The sequence below is a fragment of the Rattus rattus genome, chromosome 3 (genome assembly GCF_011064425.1).
Source record: "Rattus rattus isolate New Zealand chromosome 3, Rrattus_CSIRO_v1, whole genome shotgun sequence".
Taxonomy (NCBI): Eukaryota; Metazoa; Chordata; class Mammalia; order Rodentia; family Muridae; genus Rattus; species Rattus rattus.
The window spans coordinates 54139621-54162914 of NC_046156.1; the positions used below are offsets into that span (position 1 = coordinate 54139621).

Here is a 23294-nt window from a genome sequence, read left to right on the forward strand (position 1 = left end):
TGGTCCATAAAGTTTTTGCTACACAAGTTTGAGTACCAGACTTTAGATCCCCACAATCCTATAAATTCAGTGCTGGGGAGGAGGAGACAACTGAATCCTTAGAGCTCACTGGCTGGCCAGTCTAGTTAAATTAGTGAGCTCCTAGGTTTAGTGAGAGATCTTGCCTCAAAAAGTAGATGAGGACTAACTGAGGAAGACATGATATTGACTTCTGCTTATACACACATGTATTCACACACACACACACACACACACACACACACACACACACACAGAGGAGGAGGAGGAGGAGGGAGGAAGAAAAGGAGCTGAGGAGAGGAGAGAGAAAACACTCTTATAGGCAAATAAACACTTTTCTAAGCAATGCATACAAGTTTTCATAAAACCTTATAAAGAGATAGTCCCAAATGGCTGATTAACCTCAAAAGGGATTTCTAAATAATTTTGTACTGTATAGATGTTAGACAAGATTATGTCTCAGTTTACGATGTTATGAAAATCTAAGACTATACTACATATCAAATGAAAAGAACTACAGTAGTAATTGATAGCATGCGATGTAAAACAATGCCTCTTACAATTTCCCTGATTACAGGAACTGAGTCATTTGGGGCATGTATCTTAGACTTAACTTCAGATTTAATGAACAGGAAGCTACAAAAAATCTGAGATAATGCCATGCATTTTCAATGAAAGCAATAAACAAGCTGAGTTCTATCATTTCCTAAAGTATATTACAGCACAGTGGGTGGAGGAAAAACATGTCAGCAGTATTACAAGGAGGTAAGCAAAGAGCAGAGGAGAACAAGTAAAACTGCCAGGAAAGCAGAAGACAATGGCGTCAGGGAAAACTTGCCTTAGTAATATTAGGAGAGAAAACAGTATGGAATTAATCACACTTAGCATGCACTCAAAGCCTGTTTCATTTGTAATAGTCTCCAAACATTAAGCAACAATCTCTCAATGTACACACTGCTCTATATCAACACACATATGGTTCTTTAGGTTACGAACTCAACATTGCAGTTATCCTATATCATTTCTGAGAGTTAAGTACCACTGTGTATCCAATACACACAACTTCTAAAACCACCCGTTAATACTCAGAACAACACCACGCTTTAAATGTATCATCGTACTGGAAACCCTGCATATGAGGTATGGACTGTTCCACAGAACTTGTACTCCAGGAAAAAGCCTATTTAAGCTGATTGTTTAAAAAAACAGAAAAGAAAAAGCAAGCCAGCAATCTTCCTAACCTTGTGACCTATGAGTAGAAAACATTCTTTAAAACATCTCGTGGAAAAGCACTGAGTGGGTCAAAGTGAGTTTATTACAAGCTGTACCAAGAACTACAGAAAACAATCAAACCTGCTATGTTTGTTGGCTTATTTTCTAAAGGCAGCAACTTCAAATATTTATTTTTCTCTTTTACACAATGTACTAGTGCCTAGAGTTCCTCAAGGGTTTAGCTATTTCCCAATTATATACTATTCTACTAATTCCGCTCTTCAACTATCTATCTATCACAACTATCAATATTACAAAAATATCAATATAGTAATCAAAGGTTGGAGAGCATTATCCTAACACATGACAGGAAATAATTTTTTTATTCTGTAAAACAAGACATTAAAGTTGGATAGTCCAATCCTACAGAATATTATTATATTCAGATATTTCTATTACAAAAGTAACAGTTACCACCCAAATAAAGTTTTGTATGTATGCTTTTACTCAGGCCAGATGGAAAACATGTCTCACTACAACTTTGAAAATATGCCCTTCAATGAAATTTCCAATCCTAAGAACAGAAATTCTTTGAGGAAAAAAAAAAACAAAAAACAAAAAACAGAACTTAAAATATGAACATTTGCCCTGTGGCACATATACAACCATCATCCTTCTTCATGCATACCCTTCCATCTCAGTGATGCTTAAAACAATTGCCATTTTAACATTACTATACTGATAGTTTGTTACTGTTTTCACATGGAAGTCATATATAATCTATAAACCTGTGACCTCCTAGTGTCATTAACACTACCTAGGAATGTTAGAAATGCAGGCTATATGAGGAGAGAGAGAGAGCTCAGAGGTTAAGAGCACTGGCTGCTCCTTCAAAAGACCTAGGATCCATTCCCAGCACCCATAAAGCAGCACAAACCAACTATAGTTACAGTTTCAGGGCATGTGACACCCTCTGATGGTCTCTGCAAACACCAGGCAAATGTATGGTGCACAGACACATGTTCAGGCCAAGTTCAATACGTATTAGGATATAATAAGATTATCGGTTGCATTATATGCACATAATAGTTTTCTAAGCCCCAAGCCCTAGACTTTTCTACCATTCAGAGAAAGGAAAAACCAATTTCTTGTTAAGGATCTTCAATTAGTCTAGGGAAGGTGACAAAGTATTATGACCGAAATACTGTCACCTAGTAGGATACAAGGGATACAAGGACTTAAAGATGACGTCCTTTTTCCTAAAGCCTGTAATCCATAAAAAGATTCGAGCTTTTATCAGTTCCTCTGTTACCATAGGGCTACAATAACATAGGGCACTAAAGATGGAGGATTTTACTGTAGAATGTAATAATTCAGCCTAAAATATTTCAAGAGCTTTCAGATATCCAATACTATAGTTATAATTTATACCTAATTAAAAAGATCACAAATCATATTGATTCCCAAAATGTATACAGATAAAAATTTTTAAGAAAAAAAGGCATTTCTATGTTGAACATAGAAATTTCTTCATTAACCGACGTAGAGATTTAGACAAACATTCAAACTTTTTGGTCAAAAGTGGTAACTTAGCCAATGACCAATTAAAAATTAGAAATGAATATTCCTACAGAATTATAAAAACATCTTATTGTCTTAATGCATGCATGGTCTTTTAGAAATTCAAATTAGGGGTTGGGGATTTAGCTCAGTGGTAGGCGCTTGCCCTGGAAGCACAAGGCCCTAGGTTTGGTCCCCAGCTCCAAAAAAAAAAAAAAAAAAAAAAAAAAAAATTCAAATTCACAAAAGCTGTCCTTTAGCAGTCAGTCCTAGGAGCTAAGTAAGCAAACAAGGATCTGCTTGATGTTCCAACTGACACAATGAACTGACCTCCTGAAAACATATTTAATGATTATAAAATGTTAGGGGGAGGGAGGGTTGGGGATTTAGCTCAGTGGTGAAGTGCTTGCCTAGCAAGCGCATAAAGGCCTAGGTTTGGTCCCCAGCTCAAAAAAAAGAAAAAAAAAAATGTTAAGGGGTCTGGGGTCTGGGGCTGGGAGATGGCTCTGGCAGTTAAAAAAACTGACTGCTGGGGTTGGGATCCCAAAGCTCAGTGGTAACGCTTGCCTAGGAGCGCAAAGGCCTGGGTTCATTAAAATAAACTCCGAAAAAAAAAAAAAAAAAAAAAAAAAAAAACAGCCATACATGGATCCTGCTCTTCCAAAAATATAAATAGGTCCTGAGTTCAATTCCCAACAACCACATGGTGGCAGGATAACCATCTAACAGGGATCCATGCCCTCTTCTGGTGTGTCTAAAGAACACTTTACAGTGTACTCACATTCATTAAATAAATAAAATCTTTAAAAAAAAAAAAAGGAAGAAAAGAAAAACAGCCTATACATGGATCCTAAGCTTGACCCAATATCCAAAGTAACTAAAAAATATAAAAGTAATAAAACTCTCACTTTTTCATGTTTATGAGTACATTGTAGCTGTCTTCAGACACACCAGAAGAGGGCATCAGATCCCATTACAGATGGTTGCGAGCCAACATGTGCTTGCTGGGATTTGAACTCAGGACCTCTGGAAAAAGCAGTCAGTGCTCTTAACCACTGAGCTATCTCTCCAGCCCCAACTCTCACTTTTCTTACATGAAACAAGCACAGTTTACTTCATGAGTTGAAGTTCCCAAGGGAGAAAAAAGAGGTACTTGAGGTTAGGTTAAAGATTCTAAAAGGCTAATTAACTGGTAAGAATTCTGTGATTGTGGCAATCTGGAATGCTGGAGTTCCCAAACCACCTTGGGATAGCTTTAGCCTACTTAATAACCATTTATAACCACCTGTTTAACCTGCTATCCTTACCACTCATCAGACACACCCTGCCTAGAATGTGCTTTCCATATTGGCAGCCCTCTCCTGCTAGAGGACAAATTCTAAAGCAGTGCTTACTGAATCATCATGTGCACATAATAATCATCCCAGGAACCTGCAGACGTCCAGATTTTGATTTGGAAGATCTCAGGAAAAGCAAGAACAAACATTTGTAGCACACACTGTGGTGCTACCAAAAACACTCAAGCATTTTGATAGCAAGGTTCTAAAGAAAAGCTACAATTTACAATACTTAAGATCAACTACCACCACCATCATCCCAGTGTTTTGCAAAGCACTGGTCTTTATGATGTTTCCAATTAAATTCCTAACTTGTAAGCCTAATACTTTTCCATCTTTATCTTACTTGATCCATCACTTGCTGTGTAATTTTTTACTTATTCACTTTGCATCCCATTGCTATACCCCCTCCTGGAACCCCACACATAGTCCCTCCCCCAACCCCCTCCTCTCCTCCTCTGAGAGGGTAGAGAACTCCCTTGGTGTCCCCCAACCCTGGCACATCAAGTCCATGCAGGGCTAGGACTTCTCCCACTGAGGCCAGACAAGACAGCTGAGTTAGGGGGAAAAGATTCCACAGACAGGCTACAGCTTTAGGAATAGCCCCCACTCCAGTTGTTCAGAACCCATATGAAGACAGAGCTGCACATCCGCTACATAGTGCCGGGTGCCTAGGTCCAGCCCATGTATGTTCTTTGGTTGGTGGTTCAGTCTCTCAGAGTCCCCAAGGGTCCAGGTTAATTGTTGGTCTTCCTGTGGAGTTCCTATCCCCTTTGAGGCCCTCAATCCTTCCCCCAACTCTTCCATAAGACTGCCCAAGCTCTGTCCAATGTTTGGCTGTGGGTGTCTGCATCTGAGTCAGGTGCTGGGTAGAGCCTCTCAGAGGACAGCTATGCTGGGCTTCTGTCTGCAAGCATAATGTGTAAATTTTTTTTAAGATTTTTTGTGTGTGTGAATGTATCTGCACATGTGTGATATGCATGTCCGTATGTGCACAAAGGCTGTAGGAGGACATCAGATCGATAAGCTGGAGCTGCAAGTGTTTGCAAGACACACACCCCCCCCGCTAGTTAAATGGGTGATAGGATCCAATCTTCAGGCCTCATGACTGCACAGCCAACTGTTTTTAACCACTGAGCCACTCCATCTGCTGGCTATATTATATTTTTATCATCCCATTACTGTTAAAATCTAGGAAACGCATCCTTGTCTGCCTTCCGTTTTGGGTATCTTCCCAAATTCTCACACTTACAAGCAGGTACACTACACCTCTTCTCGATTCTACAATATCTCTATTTTGCTTATGTGTTAATTAACCCAAAACCTGCATTTCCCAATCTTAGATCCATATATTCAGCTACTAAAAGATCTTTTCTAAAAATAAGCTTAAATATACACCTTCAATTCAAACTATCTCCAGCAGCCAGGGCCTGCTGGCTCCCCAAAAGAGCAGCTGTCCAGTACACAGTCCTGGTTCAATCTCTAGCACTGAAGACAGAATGGGAGTTACAACTACACTGACAGATCGCTTAAGTACCACAACACCCACCCTCCCCCACCCTCTCCAGCTTTTGTAAACCCTGTATTAACCTTCTTTCCTTATCTCCCACTCCAATTTTAAGCCATATCTTAAAACTGGACCTCTGGGGTTAGGGATTTAGCTCAGTGGTAGAGCGCTTGCCTAGCAAGCGCAAGGCCTGGGTTCGGTCCCCAGCTCCGAAAAAAAGAAAAGGAAAAAAAAAAAAAACTGGACCTCTTTCACTAAACCCAGTTAGCCTACACCTAATTTCTCAAATCTCATTCTTTTCTCCAAAACTGTTATCGGTTTGGATATGGCACTTTTCTGATCTAGTTACTATAGTAACCTAATCAGTTTTCTTGTTTCCAAATTCATTTTCTCCCGCATTTTTATTCTCTACCTTACCATTTCATCTTTAATTTACTGGTACTCCCCCTATGAAAAGCAACTAATAATTCCCCATCACCTTTTAGAAAAAGTGTTTCAGCATATCATTTAGCTTTTCATACCCTTGACTAACCCTCAGCCTTATTCTCTCTCCCTCTTCTCTCACTCTAACCACTCTTAGCAACCAATGTACCATTGCTTCACCAAGCTATTCACAGCTACCCGAATGTGACACATTCTCAAGACTGTATATTTTTCATAGGCTAAAATTCCTTTTGTTTAACAATGACCAATACCAAGTGTGATGATTTGCTTATGCTTGGCCTAGGGAGTGGCACTATTACTAGAAGGTGTGGCCCTGTTGGAGTTAGGTGTTCACTGTGGGCATGGGCTCTAAGACCCTCATCCTAGCTGGTTGGAAGTCAGTATTCTGCTAGCAGCCTTCAGATGAAGATGTAGAACTCTCAGCAGATCCTGCATCATGTCTGCCTGGACACTGCCATGTTCCCACCTTGATGATAATGGACCGAACCTCTGAACCTGTAAGCCAGCCCCAATTAAATGCTGTCCTTATAAGACTTGCTGCCTTGGTCATGGTGTCTGTTCACAGCAGTAAAACCCTAACTAAGACACCAAGTTAAGTACTGATCTGCTTTTAAGAGCCTCCTTAAGCATAACATGCTTTAAAATGCCTTCTAATCACCAAACCCTGCTCCCTCAACAATAGGGTTTTTCCCTGTGCACACCTCTATTCTTCTTTTTTTTTTTTTTTTCGAAGCTGGGGACCGAACCCAGGGCCTTAGCAAGCGCTCTACCACTGAGCCAAATCCCCAACCCCACCTCTATTCTTCTTAAACTGCCACCTTACTCACCTCTCTACTAGGCTAAATTCATCAGTTAGTCTTTAAAAACTGAGTGTGCAGTACCTGGTAGGTGCTCAGTAGAAGCTGAAACCTGTCCTGAAATGCAGTCATGAACAATTATTATGGCTACATGTCAATCTATGAACAAAACAATTTTTTCAAAAGCGCCCAATATTTACTTGACTTTATAGCTTGACACAAGTTCCTAAGCCCACAGAACACAGATTTCCAAAATATCCCATGTGTTCACTTAATTCCCAGCATCTAAGCATATTTGTTTTAAAAACATAAAAAGTAAAACTCCTCCTACTTTACACTTAAATACAATTTTAGCTTCATAGCCACAACTTCAGACAAACGGAAGCAGCAATCTCTTTCCCAGCGGTCACATTAAGTAGTCAGATGGCCTCGGCTTCTATCCTGACTCTTCTACTTACTGACTGTATGACTGGATAACAGAGACACATTGCTTACCTACATCCTGGTTGTTCAAATACTCTTGATATGAACATTTCTACAAGCCATAAACAAATGTGAACGAACGTGTTTAGCTTCCATCTTCACATCCATCAAAGATTTTACAGATGCAAATGGCAAGGCTCATGGGTTAATCAAAGCTTGAGTTACTGGAGCACAGTCACAACAGACCCAGGCTTCAATCCTCTTACACAGCTAAAACAGTAAGGTCTAACTCCGTAATAATCTAACATATTCCTTAAGGCACTTATTTTATAAACCACAAAGTAAATCTCAAGGTAAGTTGTTGGTACAGTCATTTAAATATCAGCTCCATTTAAAAAATTAATTGGAAGACAAAAATCAGCAGGGAATACCATTTTGAGATGTCTAATTTGTCGGAGTATTGTCTGTTGACATACAAACTCAATCTATAGAAAAAGTCACCTTTACAAAACTTATCTCCCCCCAGATTTCTGGCTTATTTTTTAGATACACTTGCTGGTCTGTCAAATAGAAAATTTCATTTCTCTAATCTAAAAAAGTGATGGAACATGTAAATCCCACTCTCAGCAATACCTTCATTAACTATAGATTTAGAGTTGTTTTCTTGTCTCTTTTTTAGTATTTATCAAAGTAGGATTCTTTAACTTTCAAAGGGAAAAACTCCTTAAAAAAAGAAAAAGAAAGGACAATCTACTACAAAAGTCAGTACTTTGGTACCTGATTGCAGTAACAAGGCCAAAATCCAAGACGAAGCCCTTTATTGCACATGGAGTTCCAACATCTTGGGCAGATTCATCTTGCGACCTCTCCAGATTAGCTGCTCCTGCTCTCTCTACTGCAGAGAGAACTTCAATTAGAGAAATCCTGAAGTCCATAAATCAAAATTGGATACTCCCCTCATTGGAGGCAAGGATGGTAAGATTAACTAAAAAATCAAGTTAGAGGAGGGTTCAGGTGAGTCTAAGCAGCTTGAACCCACTATAATGGAAGCAGCTGAGAGTCGGAGTATGTAACTTCATTTACCTCAAAAAAATTTAAGGGAGAGAATGGCAGTAAATCACTATAAAACCTGAAAAGGCAGATTATATAAATCTTTAAAAAGTGAAATAGTCTCCACTAAATTTGAACTGCAATGTCTACAGCATAAACCTAGCACTGCCCATTCATATTCACAGTCTGAGGAAAGCAAAGGAAGAAACAAAAACAAAAACATTTAAAAACCTTCAGATTCCTCATTGTTCTTTTTAATGCTCTACAATCATTCCACTGAAAAGAACAGTTGGCTAAAAACTGGTTAGAAAGGAACGTTTCCCTGCTGACTTAAGCCTAACTGCCCAAGCAAGGCTTCAATCAGAAAACGTCTTGACCTACAACAGTGCACAGGCAAAAGGAGCAGAGGCAACGGCGGTCTCTCCAGTCACAAGCCACACCAATGGGATGTATTTCTGGGATAGACTGCCAACAAGTTACTGAAAGAACTTAAGCAAAGCCTGGTATGTAAATAAGCCAACACCCTTCCGTTTTCTATTTTAGTATCAGTCTTCACTAATGTTACCCTGAGGCTACTGTGTCTAAATCATATACTCTACACTATAGTATTACCCGAAATATAAAGCCTGAATTCATTTTCAAGCTTCTTTCCATAAACTCATAATGATGTATAAAGCATTTCTTCAAGCAAGTACAAGTTCTACACCAAAGATCCCACCAGTTAGAAATTACAATTTAAAGAAAAGACTGTGTGAAGCACTTTTATTATGAGGAATTTTTATAGCGTGTGCAGGTGTGTTATACAACACAAAACTGTTGCGATACTGTATTTACTATCCAATTAACAATAATTTTACCTTACCTGAGTATGAAAATTTGAAATGGTGGTTGTTTCAATATCTTTCTTGCCCAAAATTTCCATTTTCACTGGAGTGTTGGGAAAATTAAAAGCAAAGTAGTCCAGGAAGTCTGGGAGATAAGCAGCCGCTCCATGCACTATTGCTAAAGCATAGTAGGCAGCATTTTTCTCATTTTCACTGAATGTCAAAGCAAGAAACTCCTCAGAAAATCTCTCCATCTCCATTGGAGACAAAAATGAGAGTTCGTCCATGTATGCATGAAGGACAAGAGCACCACCATTGGACTGGTGTTCTTCATGAATAAAGTTGCTAAATTTAGTACCTGTTTTTAAGAAATTTCTGCGAATAGAATGTTCTTGGTGCGTTGTAAAAGGTGTCTGTACTCCCTGGGGCACCCGATATTCTTGCATGCCCAAATTTAATCGGCACAGCTGTTCATCCTTCAAATACCTGAAGGACTCCTTATTAACTCCTGAAGTGCTATTTAGCTGTCCTTGGGTGAGAATTTCTTTGCTGATGCGGGTCAGGCCAGCACAGACGGTTTGTACTTCCTTATTGTACATTTTAAGGCGTCTTCCTCTCATGTCTTCTCGGTGTTTCTTTTTCTTTTTCTTCTTTATTTTCTTCAAGACAAAATCATCAGCTCTCTGGGTTTTACCATTTTCATCTGCTGTTTCTGGCCACAATAATTAAAAATAAGTTAGTTGCTTGGACCAGTGTCAATATACATGTGTCTTAAGGTATTTGATCTAAAATTAAAAACCCTCTCCTTAATTTCTGAGAATGTTATTACATCTTTTATCATTAGAAATAAAAAATGACACAAAAATCTTAAAATATAGTAATATTCTGGGTTAAAGATTATACTATAAAGCAAAAAACAAAAAACCTGGTAATGAGCTGTTGGTGGAACTACAGCTAAATAGTACATAACACTTACTTAATACGTGCAAGGCCATGGACAACACACACACCAGTAACACACACACAAGCACAGAGGACACATTTCACATGACTTGTAATAAAGATAAAAGACGGAAATAGTATGTGCTTCACCATATGAAGCATTTGTTTGGCTACTCAGATAAAATCTGAATTCAAGTTTGGTGTTTCACATTTTCCTGTCCGTCTATTAATTATTATAGTACATACAGTTGAGCCAAAGACTAATTAAGCCCTAAAACAGTATTTTACCTATCAAATGGGCTTTAAAAGTGATGTTGTCTTGCAGTGGTAGGATAGGGAAAGAGGCAACTAAACTATAAGACACAGACTGATAGCCACTCCCACTTTCCCCGAAGCTCAGTTTCCTTTCACCTGGCTACCTACTCTCCACAATTGTTCTTGTTCCTCCCAATCTTTTTTCCCTTTCTGTCTTGTTACATTTTTGTCACCCCTTTTTCCTGCTGTGTCTCTTAAACGTGGTCATTACTTTTCTTCAAGAAAGTCCAAGACCTTACAATAATATCCTTTTGGGCCTGGTGTGGTAGCACACAACTGTACTGTGTCTGGGAAACTAACAAAAGATGAAGAATTAGAAGTTAGTCGGGGCTTTAAGGCAAGACTGTCTCAAAAAAGGCCCTGAAATAGAAGCCCTTTTCTTCTTCTCATGGGAAAAAGTAAAAGAAAGGCAACACAAACAGCAAGATATCAAAAAGAAATCACAGAGGCAAACCCCAGCAAATAGGGACAAGTTATTTGCTGAGGTAATTTACTCTGCACCAGGCTCTGCAAAGAGCACTCTCCATACAGCATTTCACCCGACATCCGATCTGAGGAAGGCACTCTCTACACTGTTTTATGGAGGAGCAAAGCAAAATATAGAGTGCCAATGATCACAGGCTGATAACTAGAAAATCTTTAGACCCCAAAATCTTAATCCTTATTTTAAAAAGAAACTGATAAATTTTTCACAAATGACAATTTGGTGATATGTACCACAAGCCTTGAATATGCGTACAAACTCCAGATCCAGAAAAAACAATTTTAAGTCAAAGTTATCTAAGAAATGACTGAAAGAAAGATCTACAAAGATAGCCATGACATATCTTTTAAAAGAAAAAGAAAGAAAAATCCTCTAAACTTTACAATATGGAAGTTAAATTCTGATAGCTACACACTACATGCATATATTACCAAGCCATTATAAATAATAGAGTAGAGAAACTGACATAAAAATCATGTTATAAAATGCTCATACTGTCACTCTCCTAGAAACCCTGCATCATAGCTTCCCCATCTAACAGAGAATGCAGTGAAAAGAGCCTAATGCTGCACTTCCCACCATAGCACCTCCCATTCCCGAGTACATGCTTAACTCTCCACCCTTCTTCTAGACTGAAAGTAATGTGAGGTCAAGAGTATATACTACCTTTTATTCCAGAGCACTTAACATAGGCTTATTCTGATACCTTTTTTTAATAATAATTCGCTTGAATTCATTACAAACATACACCCCATGTGCTAGGTGCACTCTGGACATTAGCTGCAGTGTTGACCACAGCACAGACACAATTTTGTCTCTCCTGTGCCATATAATCTAGCTGGAGAAGATCAAGCAGCCACAGTACTACCAGGCAGTAGATGGTGAACAAAGGCCATTCTGGATATTGGGGAATCTCTTTTGAGAGGTGAAATTTAGAATGATTCTAAATAATAAAAGACCTGGGTATTTGAAGAGCTAGGAGTGAATTTCTAAAGAGATTCACTTCAAAAGATATAAAGTTGGGGACAATCTGCTTTAACTATGTATGTGCTGTATGCACAAATACAGAAAAATATCTGGAGGCATGTACGCGCTAAGGTATTACTGATAGTTATCAATGGTAGCAGGATTATAAATGTCTATCTCTTCTGCCTATATATACTTTCCAATTTTCTATAATAAACAAATTAAAGTTATAATTTCAAAACTGACTCAAGTTTTAAACAGTTCGCATGAATTGACAATTGCAGTATAGAAAGACATCTTTTATTTAGTAGTGAGGAAATAGACCTGTCCAAAAACACAGAAAATCTTTGAGATTAAATAACAATTATAGTCCTACCCTTCAAACTTAGCCTAGCATTTACTATACAGAATTTATCTACCAAGCAATACTATTTCCAACATAAGTAATTCAGTTAACATAGATACCTAGTTATAAAGAACTTATTTGGCGGGGTTGGGGATTTAGCTCAGTGGAAGAGCACTTGCCTAGCAAGCGCAAGGCCCTGGGTTCCGTCCCCAGCTCCAAGAAAAAAGAAAAAAAAAAAAAAAACTTATTTGGCATAATACAAAAATACGAATTAGTATAAAGATTTTATATAAAACCATTCCAAATGATCATATACTACAACAATTACAAAAATCTAAATAAAATATTTTAAAATGCAAGTCTTTAAAGCATGTGAGCAATATACAATGTGTTTAATACAACTTGCTTTAAAACAACAACCAGGCATGGACATCACCCTTGTGATCTCTGTACTCAAGAGGACCAAGCAGAGGAAGTCAGAATGAGAAATGGCATTTAAAAAAAAAAAAAAAAGGATGGGTGGGGACTTCACTTACAAGCATCGTTTATAATGTAACTATATAACATATATAAAATCAGATTACTTGTACTGGCAACTAAAAATATAGAACTATTATCATAATTAAAACACTCAAGTCATTTATATTTACCAAATAAAACTAATCTAAATACTTTTCCTAATAAAAATCAGTAATTTAGGCAATTTTTCTAAGGAACAAACGTCATTCAATATAAAGGTTAAACAAACTCAAAAATATTTATCTTATTACCCCCCTACTAAATCCTTTAGAAATTTCAAGGGGAAGGGGAGAATATCTCTGAAAATATGAAATTTTAAATTTCAGAAATCTTCAAAAGAGGTATGCAAAAAAAGAATTATAACCTAGATCTACCACTGAAATTAGCACTGAGAAGGAAATGCCTTGACTGTTACTTTCTACATTACTATTTGCCTATCAGTGGCATTCTATATGGCCAAGTCTCTGTCGGTTTTAGCCCAAAACACTTATAGGAAAACTAAAATAGTGTAACAGTCTCCAAAAAAAAAAAAAAAAAAAAGGAAGGAAGGAAATGAAATGGACTTTAATTGTAATCTCACAAATTTTAATCTATCTACTAGCTAATCCTGTTTTTCAAATGTTAACTCTTTTTCTCAGGCTGGGATACCAAAAGCTTGCCTTTCTTTGTCTATAGATGAGACCATTCATCTCCTACTTGCTAATGAGTCTCTACGAACAAATTGTGTTATTAAACTGCAGTGGTGGCAGCTAGCTGGTGGCCTAAGCATCCATCTGTTGTTGGTTATTACAAGTCAGCCACTGTTGCTCTATGAAAAAATGCCAATCACCTTGCTCTGAGTAAAAAAACATTATTCAAAAGTTAATGTCTACAAAAGAGGTAGGGACAATGAAATGCCTAAAGGCTCCATGATCTTTCCACTCCTGGTACAGTGGTTTACTTTCCCCACAGAAAATGCATTCAGGAAGTCTCTTCTGAGTTTTTTCTCCATAATGTAAGAGTTAAAACTTACTATCCTCAGTTTCATGTTGGTCTTTATTAGTATTGTTTTTGTGCATATGTGCATGGGACATTGACCTTAGAAACAAACTGCTGGCTCTTTTCAAAGGTCATCACAACTACACTTAGAATACATGGAAAAAGTCCTCGAATTAGCTATCATCTATTATCAACTAGCCTAATTTACTTCATATCACACTAGTCTTGTTTTCACTAAAGCAAAAAATAGCATGAGGAGTAGGATGTACCCCACTGGGAGAGTACTTGTCTAGCATTCAAAGTTCTGGGTTCAGTTCTGGTACCATCATGTGCACATGCACATGTGTGCAAGCACACAAATATGCATGCATGCACTTGAACTATATCTTAGGAAATATGGTACCTTCAATTCCTAAACATGGTAGAAAAGCAAAAGCAAGCAATCGTTCATACTTAAACAAGTACTAAAGCATCCTAAACTTTTTTCTTTCTGCTTTGGAGATAGGGCTTTGCTGGTTTTTATACTCAAGATCCTCTTACCTCAGTCTCCCAAAAGTAATGGAGGAATAAATTATTTTTGCTTCTCTTGTGAGTAGTTAACAGTTTTATAAAAAAAACCTGATATAAATGGAAAACCAAAAAGGTGCTCCTTTTGAAGCCAAGTTTTTGGGAGTCACTATTTTTAACATTGTACACTCATACTCTCTATGTTTTAAAAAGAAAAAGCGAGTTAGGTGGAAACCCTGTTCTACCACTTCCTAAAACTGCACTTTTTTTTTTTTTTTTTTTTTTTTTTTTTTTTTTTCCGGGCTGGGGACGAACCCAGGGCCTTGCGCTTCCTAGGCAAGCGCTCTACCACTGAGCTAAATCCCCAACCCAGGAGTTTTTCTTGAAAAAGGTTCTATTTACCCTGAACTGGCCTTGAACCTATCAGGTGGCTCAGGCTGGCCTTGAATTTATGATCCTCTTGTCTTTGCTTGATGAATGCTACCCTTACAGAGTTACAGGGACACATTCAACCTTAAACATGTTGTGTTCTGTTTTGTTTGCGACACAAACTTCCCATATACCCCATAAACAATCCCCATGCCAAACTCACAGCACACAGTTGCTTCCACTGAACATACCACACGGACATGCACTTAGCAGTCGCAGTCTAAATTATGGTTCACTTTTGGTACTGTACATTCTTGTTTGAACAAATATAAGTGATATGGGCTCACCATTACAATATTATACAGGGCAGTTTAATGGCCCTAAATTCCTGTGATCTGACTATCTGAAGTGCTCCCCTTCCTAATTACTAGCAACCACTGATGTTTATTACTGTCTACACGGCCTTTTCTTTTTCAGTGTTACATAACTGGAATCTCACAGTATACAGCCCTCTTAGACTGTTTTTCTTATTGCACTATTAATGTACTTAAGGTTACTCTATTACTTTTCAGAACTCAGTAGTTTGTTTTTAGAGCTGTATAATATTCCATTGTAGATGTACCACAGTTTGTCCATTTATCTACTGAAGAACAACTAAGTTGTTTCCAATTTTTGGCAATTAAGAATAAAGCTGCTACAAATTTCTATGCAGATGTTTCCAAATCCTTTGGGTAAATAGAAAATAGTATGTAAACTGCCACATCACAGAATATGTTCAGCTTCTTAAACACTGCCAAATTGTCTTCTGAAGAAGCGTTACCATTTTGCACTGCCACAATAAATAAGGTAGCCTAGCCTTTTGCAAAACAGTACTTCTGTACCTCAGGGCTTCTGAGTGATAAAATGGGGGAAGGGAGACAAGAATATTTCCCTATAAAAATGTACAGAAGAAATGAAAAATGCATGTAAAGTATTTGGCATAATCCTAGAATATAACAATAATAATATTACTATTTTCACCCCCAATGGTGGAAATCTACGGGCAGAATGTGCCATGTAGGAGTAGGCAGTAGCTCTATTGGTGAAGTACTTGTTATACAAAGTATGAGGACCTGAGTTAGTTCAGACCCAACCTAAAAAAAAGCCAACTGTAGTAGCAAGTGCTTGGAATCCCAACAATGGGGAGAATCCCTGGAGCTCAATACAGAGACTGTCTCAAAAACAAAGCAGAAGGTTCATGAAGAATGAATGACTCCAGAGATAGACCTCTGGCCTCCACAAGCATACCAACAAGAGCATGAACACACACACAAACAGTGCAAGCTGAAGCTAGGTATTTATGTTCCCCCTTAATCCATAATTCCAGAAGGAATGAAGATAGAATATGCGGGGTCAAAGCTAGCCTAAAGTATAGCACAATACCCTAACACAAAACAGAAACAAAGTGCCCCTCTCCCCACTATGTTTCACAGGTTACACTGAAATGACTATCTCATTGTGACTGCTCATTAGTCTCTGGACAAACTCAGAAATTCCCTTAAGCCTTTATTTTCGTACCTTAAAATACTAACACCAGTGTTTATTGTAAGAGTTATTACTAGGATTAAACAAAGGAATAAATCTTACATCACAGGTCTGACACACAGGTCTTTATCTTATTGTAAACATAATTAATAAAAGGGTTGGATAACACGCCTTAAAATATTTGTCAACAACTCTGGAATATCAAATTAAAACTAGAAATTACTGGTCCAGAGTATGAAATAGTGTATCACAGTAAAAATAAAGAGGGAGAAAACTGACTCACTAGATGTCTATTAGGACCTTACTCATTATCTCGTTTTAATCCAACAATTCAGTTCAGTAGACAATTTTTTTTCCCGTTAGGTCACAAAGCTAGCGGCTAACAGTTAAGATTCAGACTCATCTAACTCCAAAACTCAGATTCCTCCACTACAGTACAGTCCACTTCCTTCCCTTCTGTCTCTTCTAAGCCTCTCTCTCTAATACTCTGGCAAATTATTATCTAAGATTATCCAAATTGTTATCTAAGATTACAATTAATGGACTTCAGATTCTAGCCTATATGAGTTTCCAGTAAAGAAAAGTATTATTGTATTCACAAACAATAGTGCCCTTTTACAAATTGGGTGATCACAAAGATGGCCTTATGTTATATGAAAGTTTTCATGCCTTATGGACAAGAAATTTTTCCTTTCGGGTGGATAAGTAAAAAGAGTTTCTGAAATTTCTGATAAATGAAATTAACTCTTAATATAATCACAATAATTTTCCATTCCTACCACAAAAATCAATCAAGTGTTTCTATCAATATCTTTCTGTTTTCTAAGATAGGGCCCTACTACAGTTAGCGATCCTCAGCCTCCCAAATACTGTGATCTCACAAATGTGTCATCACACCCAGTATCTTTTGTGTATCACAAAACACTGCCACATGATAGCAGTTAGGAAGGGGTCAAAGGTAAACAGAAAAACTGACTACAGAAAAACTGACTATGAAGATTCACATAAGAGCAATCCTCTAAATTTAATGACAATGGAGGTAAGAGATAGGCAAGGATCTCCTGATTCTTCCCTTACTACCAACAACAACTGAAAGGAAACTATTACTTTTAACAAAGGAGAGAAAGAAATTAAACTCAAAGAATACAAGGAGCTATTTAGGTAGACTGAAGCATACTGCTTATAAGATTTAGCAAACATTTTAATATTTCTTTATAAACATCGATCTCAATGTACATAGCAGAAAATGCAAACTGGATCCTGAGGTGTTTGGTTTTTCTTAAAAGTCTAATATTTAGTTCTACTGCTAGAAAGTTTCAGGCATGTTATCTCAACTCTGAAAACCATTTTACTTCCAATTGTGGAGCAAGTATTTACATATCAAACTTTTCTTTTAACTATTTATAAGCAATGCCAGGTGTCTGAAGTGGTAATATCTGAAATTATCCTATATTTGAATTTGGATTGAGTAATGTTGGGGTGATGTGCAGGAACATGTCTCTTAGTCACGGTCCATGTCTCAAGTCAAAGGTTGCCAACTTACTCTGTAAAGAACCCAGCACACTTTGTAGAGCATCTGGTCTCTGCCTAACTAGTCTGAACCTGCTACTAAAATGCAAAAACTATATAGATAATATATAAATGAACAGTTGTATTCCAATAAAACTTTTTATCCATGGACACAGAATTTACATATCAGAGTTTTCCTGTGCTATGAGGGTTTTTCCACAATCTAAAACATGAAAACCAATCCTACCAACTTTTAAAATAGGAGGCAGGAGAAGTGATGTTTGTTTTACTTTGAAGTCTCTGGCTTCAAGGGAGCCTGTGGGAAAGGATGGGCCTAGCCCTGGCCCTCCTTTCTTCCAGGTGCAGAGATTACAGCCAGTGCTACTACAGCCAGTGCTACTACAGCCAGTGCTACTACAGCCAGTGCCACTACAGCCAGTTTGGGGCTGTGCTGGGGACTGAACCAGCATTGCTAGGCAGGCAGCCTCTCCTCTCCTCAGTTAGCTATGTAACCCAGGCTGCTGAAAAGCTCTAGTCTCCCTGCCTCCTCATCAGATGTGCTGGTTACCTCTGTCAGCTTGAAATGCTAGAGCCTGGGAAAAAGGAACCGCAATTGAGAAAATGCCTCCATCAGATTGAAAGTCTGTGCTTTTCAAAAAAATGTCTTTTTGATTAATGATGTGAGAGGATCCAGGCAATGCCAAATCTGGGCAAGTGATCCTGGGTGGTTTAACAAACAGAATGATCTATAGGAAGCTAGCTAGCAGTGCTCCTTGTGATCTTTGATTCAGTCCCTGCCTTCAGGTTCCTGACTTCCTGTTAGGATGGCCTGAGACCTGTGAAATCAACTCTTTCCTTCCTATGTTGCTTTTGGATGGTGTTTATCACAGTAACAGAAAGCAACCTAGGACATCGGCTGCAGAAGTGATTTGATAAAGGTGCAAGGGCAATTCAATGGAAGGACAATCAGTTTTCAATAAAGATGTTATAGTGACTATTTACCATAAATAAATAAATAAATAAATAAATAAATAAATAAATAATCTCACTAATCTCACACCTGTATGAAATTAGCTCAAATGGACCACAGATTTAAACAACTGAAATTATAAAGCAAAAAAAAAAAAAAGAGAAGAAATGAAAAGGGGAGAATGACACCCAAAAATGATTCATTAAGGAAAAGAATCAATAAAACATTGCTGGCTTTGTTGTGTGAAACATCTTATTAAACTGAGAAGAAAAATCAAGCAATAGACTACATGAAAGTATTTACAGACCAAATAATTAATAAAGGAATTGTACCTGTAATATACAAATAATTCTCAATAAAAAATTATAAAGTATTTTTTAAAAAACAATATGACTAGAAAATTGGCACACACAAAAAACAAAAACAAACAAACAAAAGCCACCAAGGTACAAATTTTACTGATGGTGCTCTTAAATGACAAGAAAAATTGGTTATTATTATTAGCCATGAGACCATAAGATAATCACCTCACGGATACTGAAACTGCTAAAATAAAAATAGTTACGACACCAGATACTAGCAAGAATGTAAAAAAATAAAAATAAGAATAAAAGAATTAAGTCACTAACAGGAAAACAAAAAGTGCACTTAGGAAAACAGTATGGCCACAAGGTAAAAATAAATAAATAAACAACCATAAACATGTACTTACCACATGACCTAATAAAACATCTCCCAAACAAGTGAAAATTTGCTTCCAAACAAAAACTCTGAACAGGAAACTTTATTTCTAATAGTCCCAAACTAGACACCAAAATTCCTTAAATCCAAGAATCACTTATACCCTTGCTGAAAATACTCTCCAGTAGTGGAAAACATGGACGATCCTGGAGACACCAGGCTGAGGTTAATAAGCTAGCCTCAAAAGACCCTGATATATAATATTCTCCAATGACAAAATTGCAAAGAAAGAGACAGAATAGTGGTTGTTTTTGGTTAGAAACAGAAGAGAGGGTAGGAAGACAGAGCCTAAAACTATGAAGGAAGTCCATGAGATGTTTCTGGAAAGTCCTGTGCCTTGTTTACAATGGTGGTTACACAAATCTACATATGATAAAATAGTACATGCCTGCACGCACACACACACGTACGTCAGTTTCCTGGTGTTGGTATTATACAATAGTTATATAAGATATAACCACTGAAGTAAACTGAAAAAGGAAAAGGGCTTCTCTGAGGTATTTTCTGTGAATCTGTAATTATTTCAAAGTTCCTAAAAATCTAGGACAAGATTCCTTTGTAAACAACAATCTACTTTATTAAAGGTGTTTACAGGACCAAGCACAGAAATAAATAAATAAATAAATAAATAAATAAATAAATAAATAAAGCAAGCAAGCTAGTTTTAACCGCCTGCCATGAACCAAGCACTATTTTAAATGATTTCCATACAATGCCCCCACACTCCCTATAACAACCATATGAATGAAATACCACAGCCTCATTTACAAACAGGAAAACTGCAGTTAAAAGGAGACTAATTTTTGATCCTTATCACACGGTAAGTAGTAGAACCAAAATTTACTTCTAGAGCCATTCCTCCTGAACCTGAAGATAATAAAAATAAAACATAGTGTGAGGTTTTTCACAAGCATTGGTCCAACAATGCAAAAACCTTAAACTAAACAATATTAACAGTTTATTTTATGCAGAAGTTTCAGTGTGGTTCAGAGATCCAGTCCACTACTGTATAGGTTTCCTCAAATACACATGACCAGAGGCCCAATTTCCCCCAGAATATATATAGCTTAGGTACACAATCCAATTATCTCTAAAACACGAATGAAAAGTGTTCAAATGGCCAGGTTTTAACCCATTTCTCTTCTTCCTGTACTGGCAAAACGCTATACAGTCCAATGTAGTAGCCATGAGCTGTATGTAACATGTTATAAATTACAATAGAATAGAATTTCAGTTTCTCAATCACACAGCCACATTACAAATCTGTTTAAGTGCCACATATGGCTACCATATTCGACAACACAGATATAGAACGTTTGCATCATCTGAGGAAACTCTATTCATCAGCATTAGAGAACTGGTTTTGTTTGATTTTAAAAGAACACGGGGCCTGTATAGTCTTCCCAGGCGCACACTGTGAATTACTACACGTGTCAGCACCACCCTCCCCCATAAAGGAGAACTAAGAGATCTCTGATCATTTCTAGTCAGTTTACTGCCTGCTGCTAAAATGAGAATTGTCAAGGCATTGGGAAAGGGAAGCAAAGGAGTGGAGAAAAGGAAGCAAGGGAAAGTAAAGCCAGGTGATAAAGCTTGAACTAGCACTTAGGAGTCTGGGTTCTATGCCATGGGCACTAGTATTCTCTCCTACAGCACAAATTCAAAGGAAATGATTATTCAGACTTCCCTGTAGCTGTGTATGGACACACACCAGGAAGCGTGGGGAAGAAGGGTAAAAATATAAGCTACTCCAATAGGCAATTATTTTGGAAACTGGCACACCAGTCAGTTTGCCACAGTTATACTCATAAAGATGGTGTCTGGATGCCATCAATGAAAAATATAGATGCAGTCTGTCCAGTGGAAAAATGAAAGCCTATTATTTGCACCTAAGCACACGCACACACAACGCACAGACACACTCACACACAAACTGGTTAGCACTATGACTAAATATATGGGAAGAATCCAAGACACTCAAAATTTTAGATTCAAGGATAAGTTTTTCACTAACATGTTAATAATTGGAATGACCCAGGATTCAAACACATATTAATGTGTTTGTGTATTACTGAGATTAGGAATACTTCAAGTTATAAATATATACAAAGTATAAATACGGCATAACCAGAAGCATACTTCATTTCTTCGATAAAGAATAAAAATACATGCTACAAGTATCTGGCAATAGAGGACACCGATTTTGGCCATTCTAATTCCTCTCAAAAGCACATTTAATTAGTCCTACCTTTTCTATGTAAAATACCTTTAAAGACTGCTGGAATTGCAGAGATTCTCAAACAGTGCTCTGATATAATGAAATGGAACTAGAATCTGCATCTACATCCTACTGCACGCTTCCTTTCCTTCAGAGATATGGTTGGTTTACGTCCTAGGATTCAAAGGGTGATAAAACCTTCCTCGAACCAATCCTATACCATACTGACGATTAAAAGGGCTAGTATTAAAAAAAATTTTTTACCAAGTCTAGCTGAAAAAGAAACACCGTAAATGATTTTCTTAACCTCGCCGAAGCTAAGGCAACCAGTGAGTTGTGTAACCTCTTTGAGAATTCAAACTCAGAGTCAAACCTGCAAATACGTTGGTGCCGGGAATGAGAAAAACTAAAGATTTCCAAGAAAGAGAATAAGAAGGGACTTTCAGTGACAAGCACTTTACTTCAGAAAGGCAGGTTTTAGTACCCCACCTACTAATCCGATGCCAAGCACCGCGCGGCGCGGAAACCCTGCCGAATTTGAAAATAAATGTTGCAAAGGCTCCGGGGGACTGCAAACAGGGATGGAAACTGACAGCTCGGCCTCAGAGAGAAGCCTCAAGTAGGTCAAACTGTGGCAACCGCCTGCAATTCAGAGTCCACTTCAGTGGGCTCAGGGGAGTAGAGCGGCGCCTTTCAGTCCTAAAGGGGCGGGATATGGGCGCTGAGACCTACAGCCCGAGCCCCAGCGGTTCGCATGCTCTCACCTCTCTTGGGGGCCTTCATCAGAGGCACCCCTCCGCTCCTCTCGCCGTTTTCCTGCTTGTCCTTGTGCTTGAGATCGCCCGGAACGCAGGCGACGGGGTCACCATCGGAGCCGCGGTGGTGATGGTGCTTGTGCCTCTCCTTGTGGCCCTTATGCTTGGGCCCGGCCGCGCTCACAGTCAGGGGCGAGAAGGTGAAGAGGGCCGAGGTGCCTGGGGCCGGGAGCGGGGCAGCGACAGCGGGCCCGGCCGGTGCCAGCGACGGAGGCGGCGGCGGCGGCAGGAGCAGAGGTTCAACAGGGCCCGGGACGGTTGGGGCGGCATTCGTTGGAGGCAGCGGCCCGGGATGTTGGCGGCTACGACGCCGCCGATGAGGGGGAGCGAGAGGGGGATCCTGGCTCGGCCGCCCCCGCTTCTCCTGAGAACCCCCGCTGCTCACCCGGCGCTGCCGCTTCACTCCCCGCGGCGAAACCCCAACATGGGGTTTCTCCTTCCCCTCTTTGTCCGGCTCCTCCTGCGCCGCCACCGCCCGTACTACGCGAACCGCTCCGACCTGCGCAGCCATTTCACCCACAAACACACATTTAAATGGCCCGACCGCCCCCCCGTCCGCGGTTCGCGCAAGCGCCGCCCGCGCATGGCCCGCTGGGCATTGGAGTCTCTCCCCCGCCCTCCACTGATCGGTCGTTCTCGTAGACCTGAACATGCCGGAAACGGCAGTTCCGGCACCTCTCCGCAGACCTCGCCAACCGAGCTTCTATTGTAAGGCACCCTGGGCGCGCAAAGCCTTGCGGGAGTTGTAGTTCCAGCGCCCTCTGGGTTTCCCCGCCCCCCCTCCCCCGCTCCCCCACCCCGCTCTCTGAGTGGAGGAGCGGAGGGGAGCGTGCGCCAAGGCACGCTTCGGGGTGCGACGCAACTGCCGCCCGCCGGCGAGTTGCCGCCAACCGCCCTAACGGCCCAAACAATGTTAATA

The 23294-nt window shown here is 39.0% G+C and overlaps 1 protein-coding gene across 1 annotated transcript in view; it reads right to left on the reverse strand.

The window, feature by feature from the left end:
* Rsbn1 (round spermatid basic protein 1) overlaps positions 1 to 23027 on the reverse strand; it is a 48785-nt gene extending 25758 nt beyond the window's left edge. Inside the window, exons 1-2 of the mRNA XM_032897587.1 lie at positions 22325 to 23027; positions 9211 to 9884 (exon numbers count right to left, since the gene is read on the reverse strand). Of these exons, the coding sequence (XP_032753478.1) occupies positions 9211 to 9884; positions 22325 to 23027 (1377 nt within the window). The remainder of the gene's footprint in view (positions 1 to 9210; positions 9885 to 22324) is intronic.
* Positions 23028 to 23294: the final 267 nt, after the last annotated feature.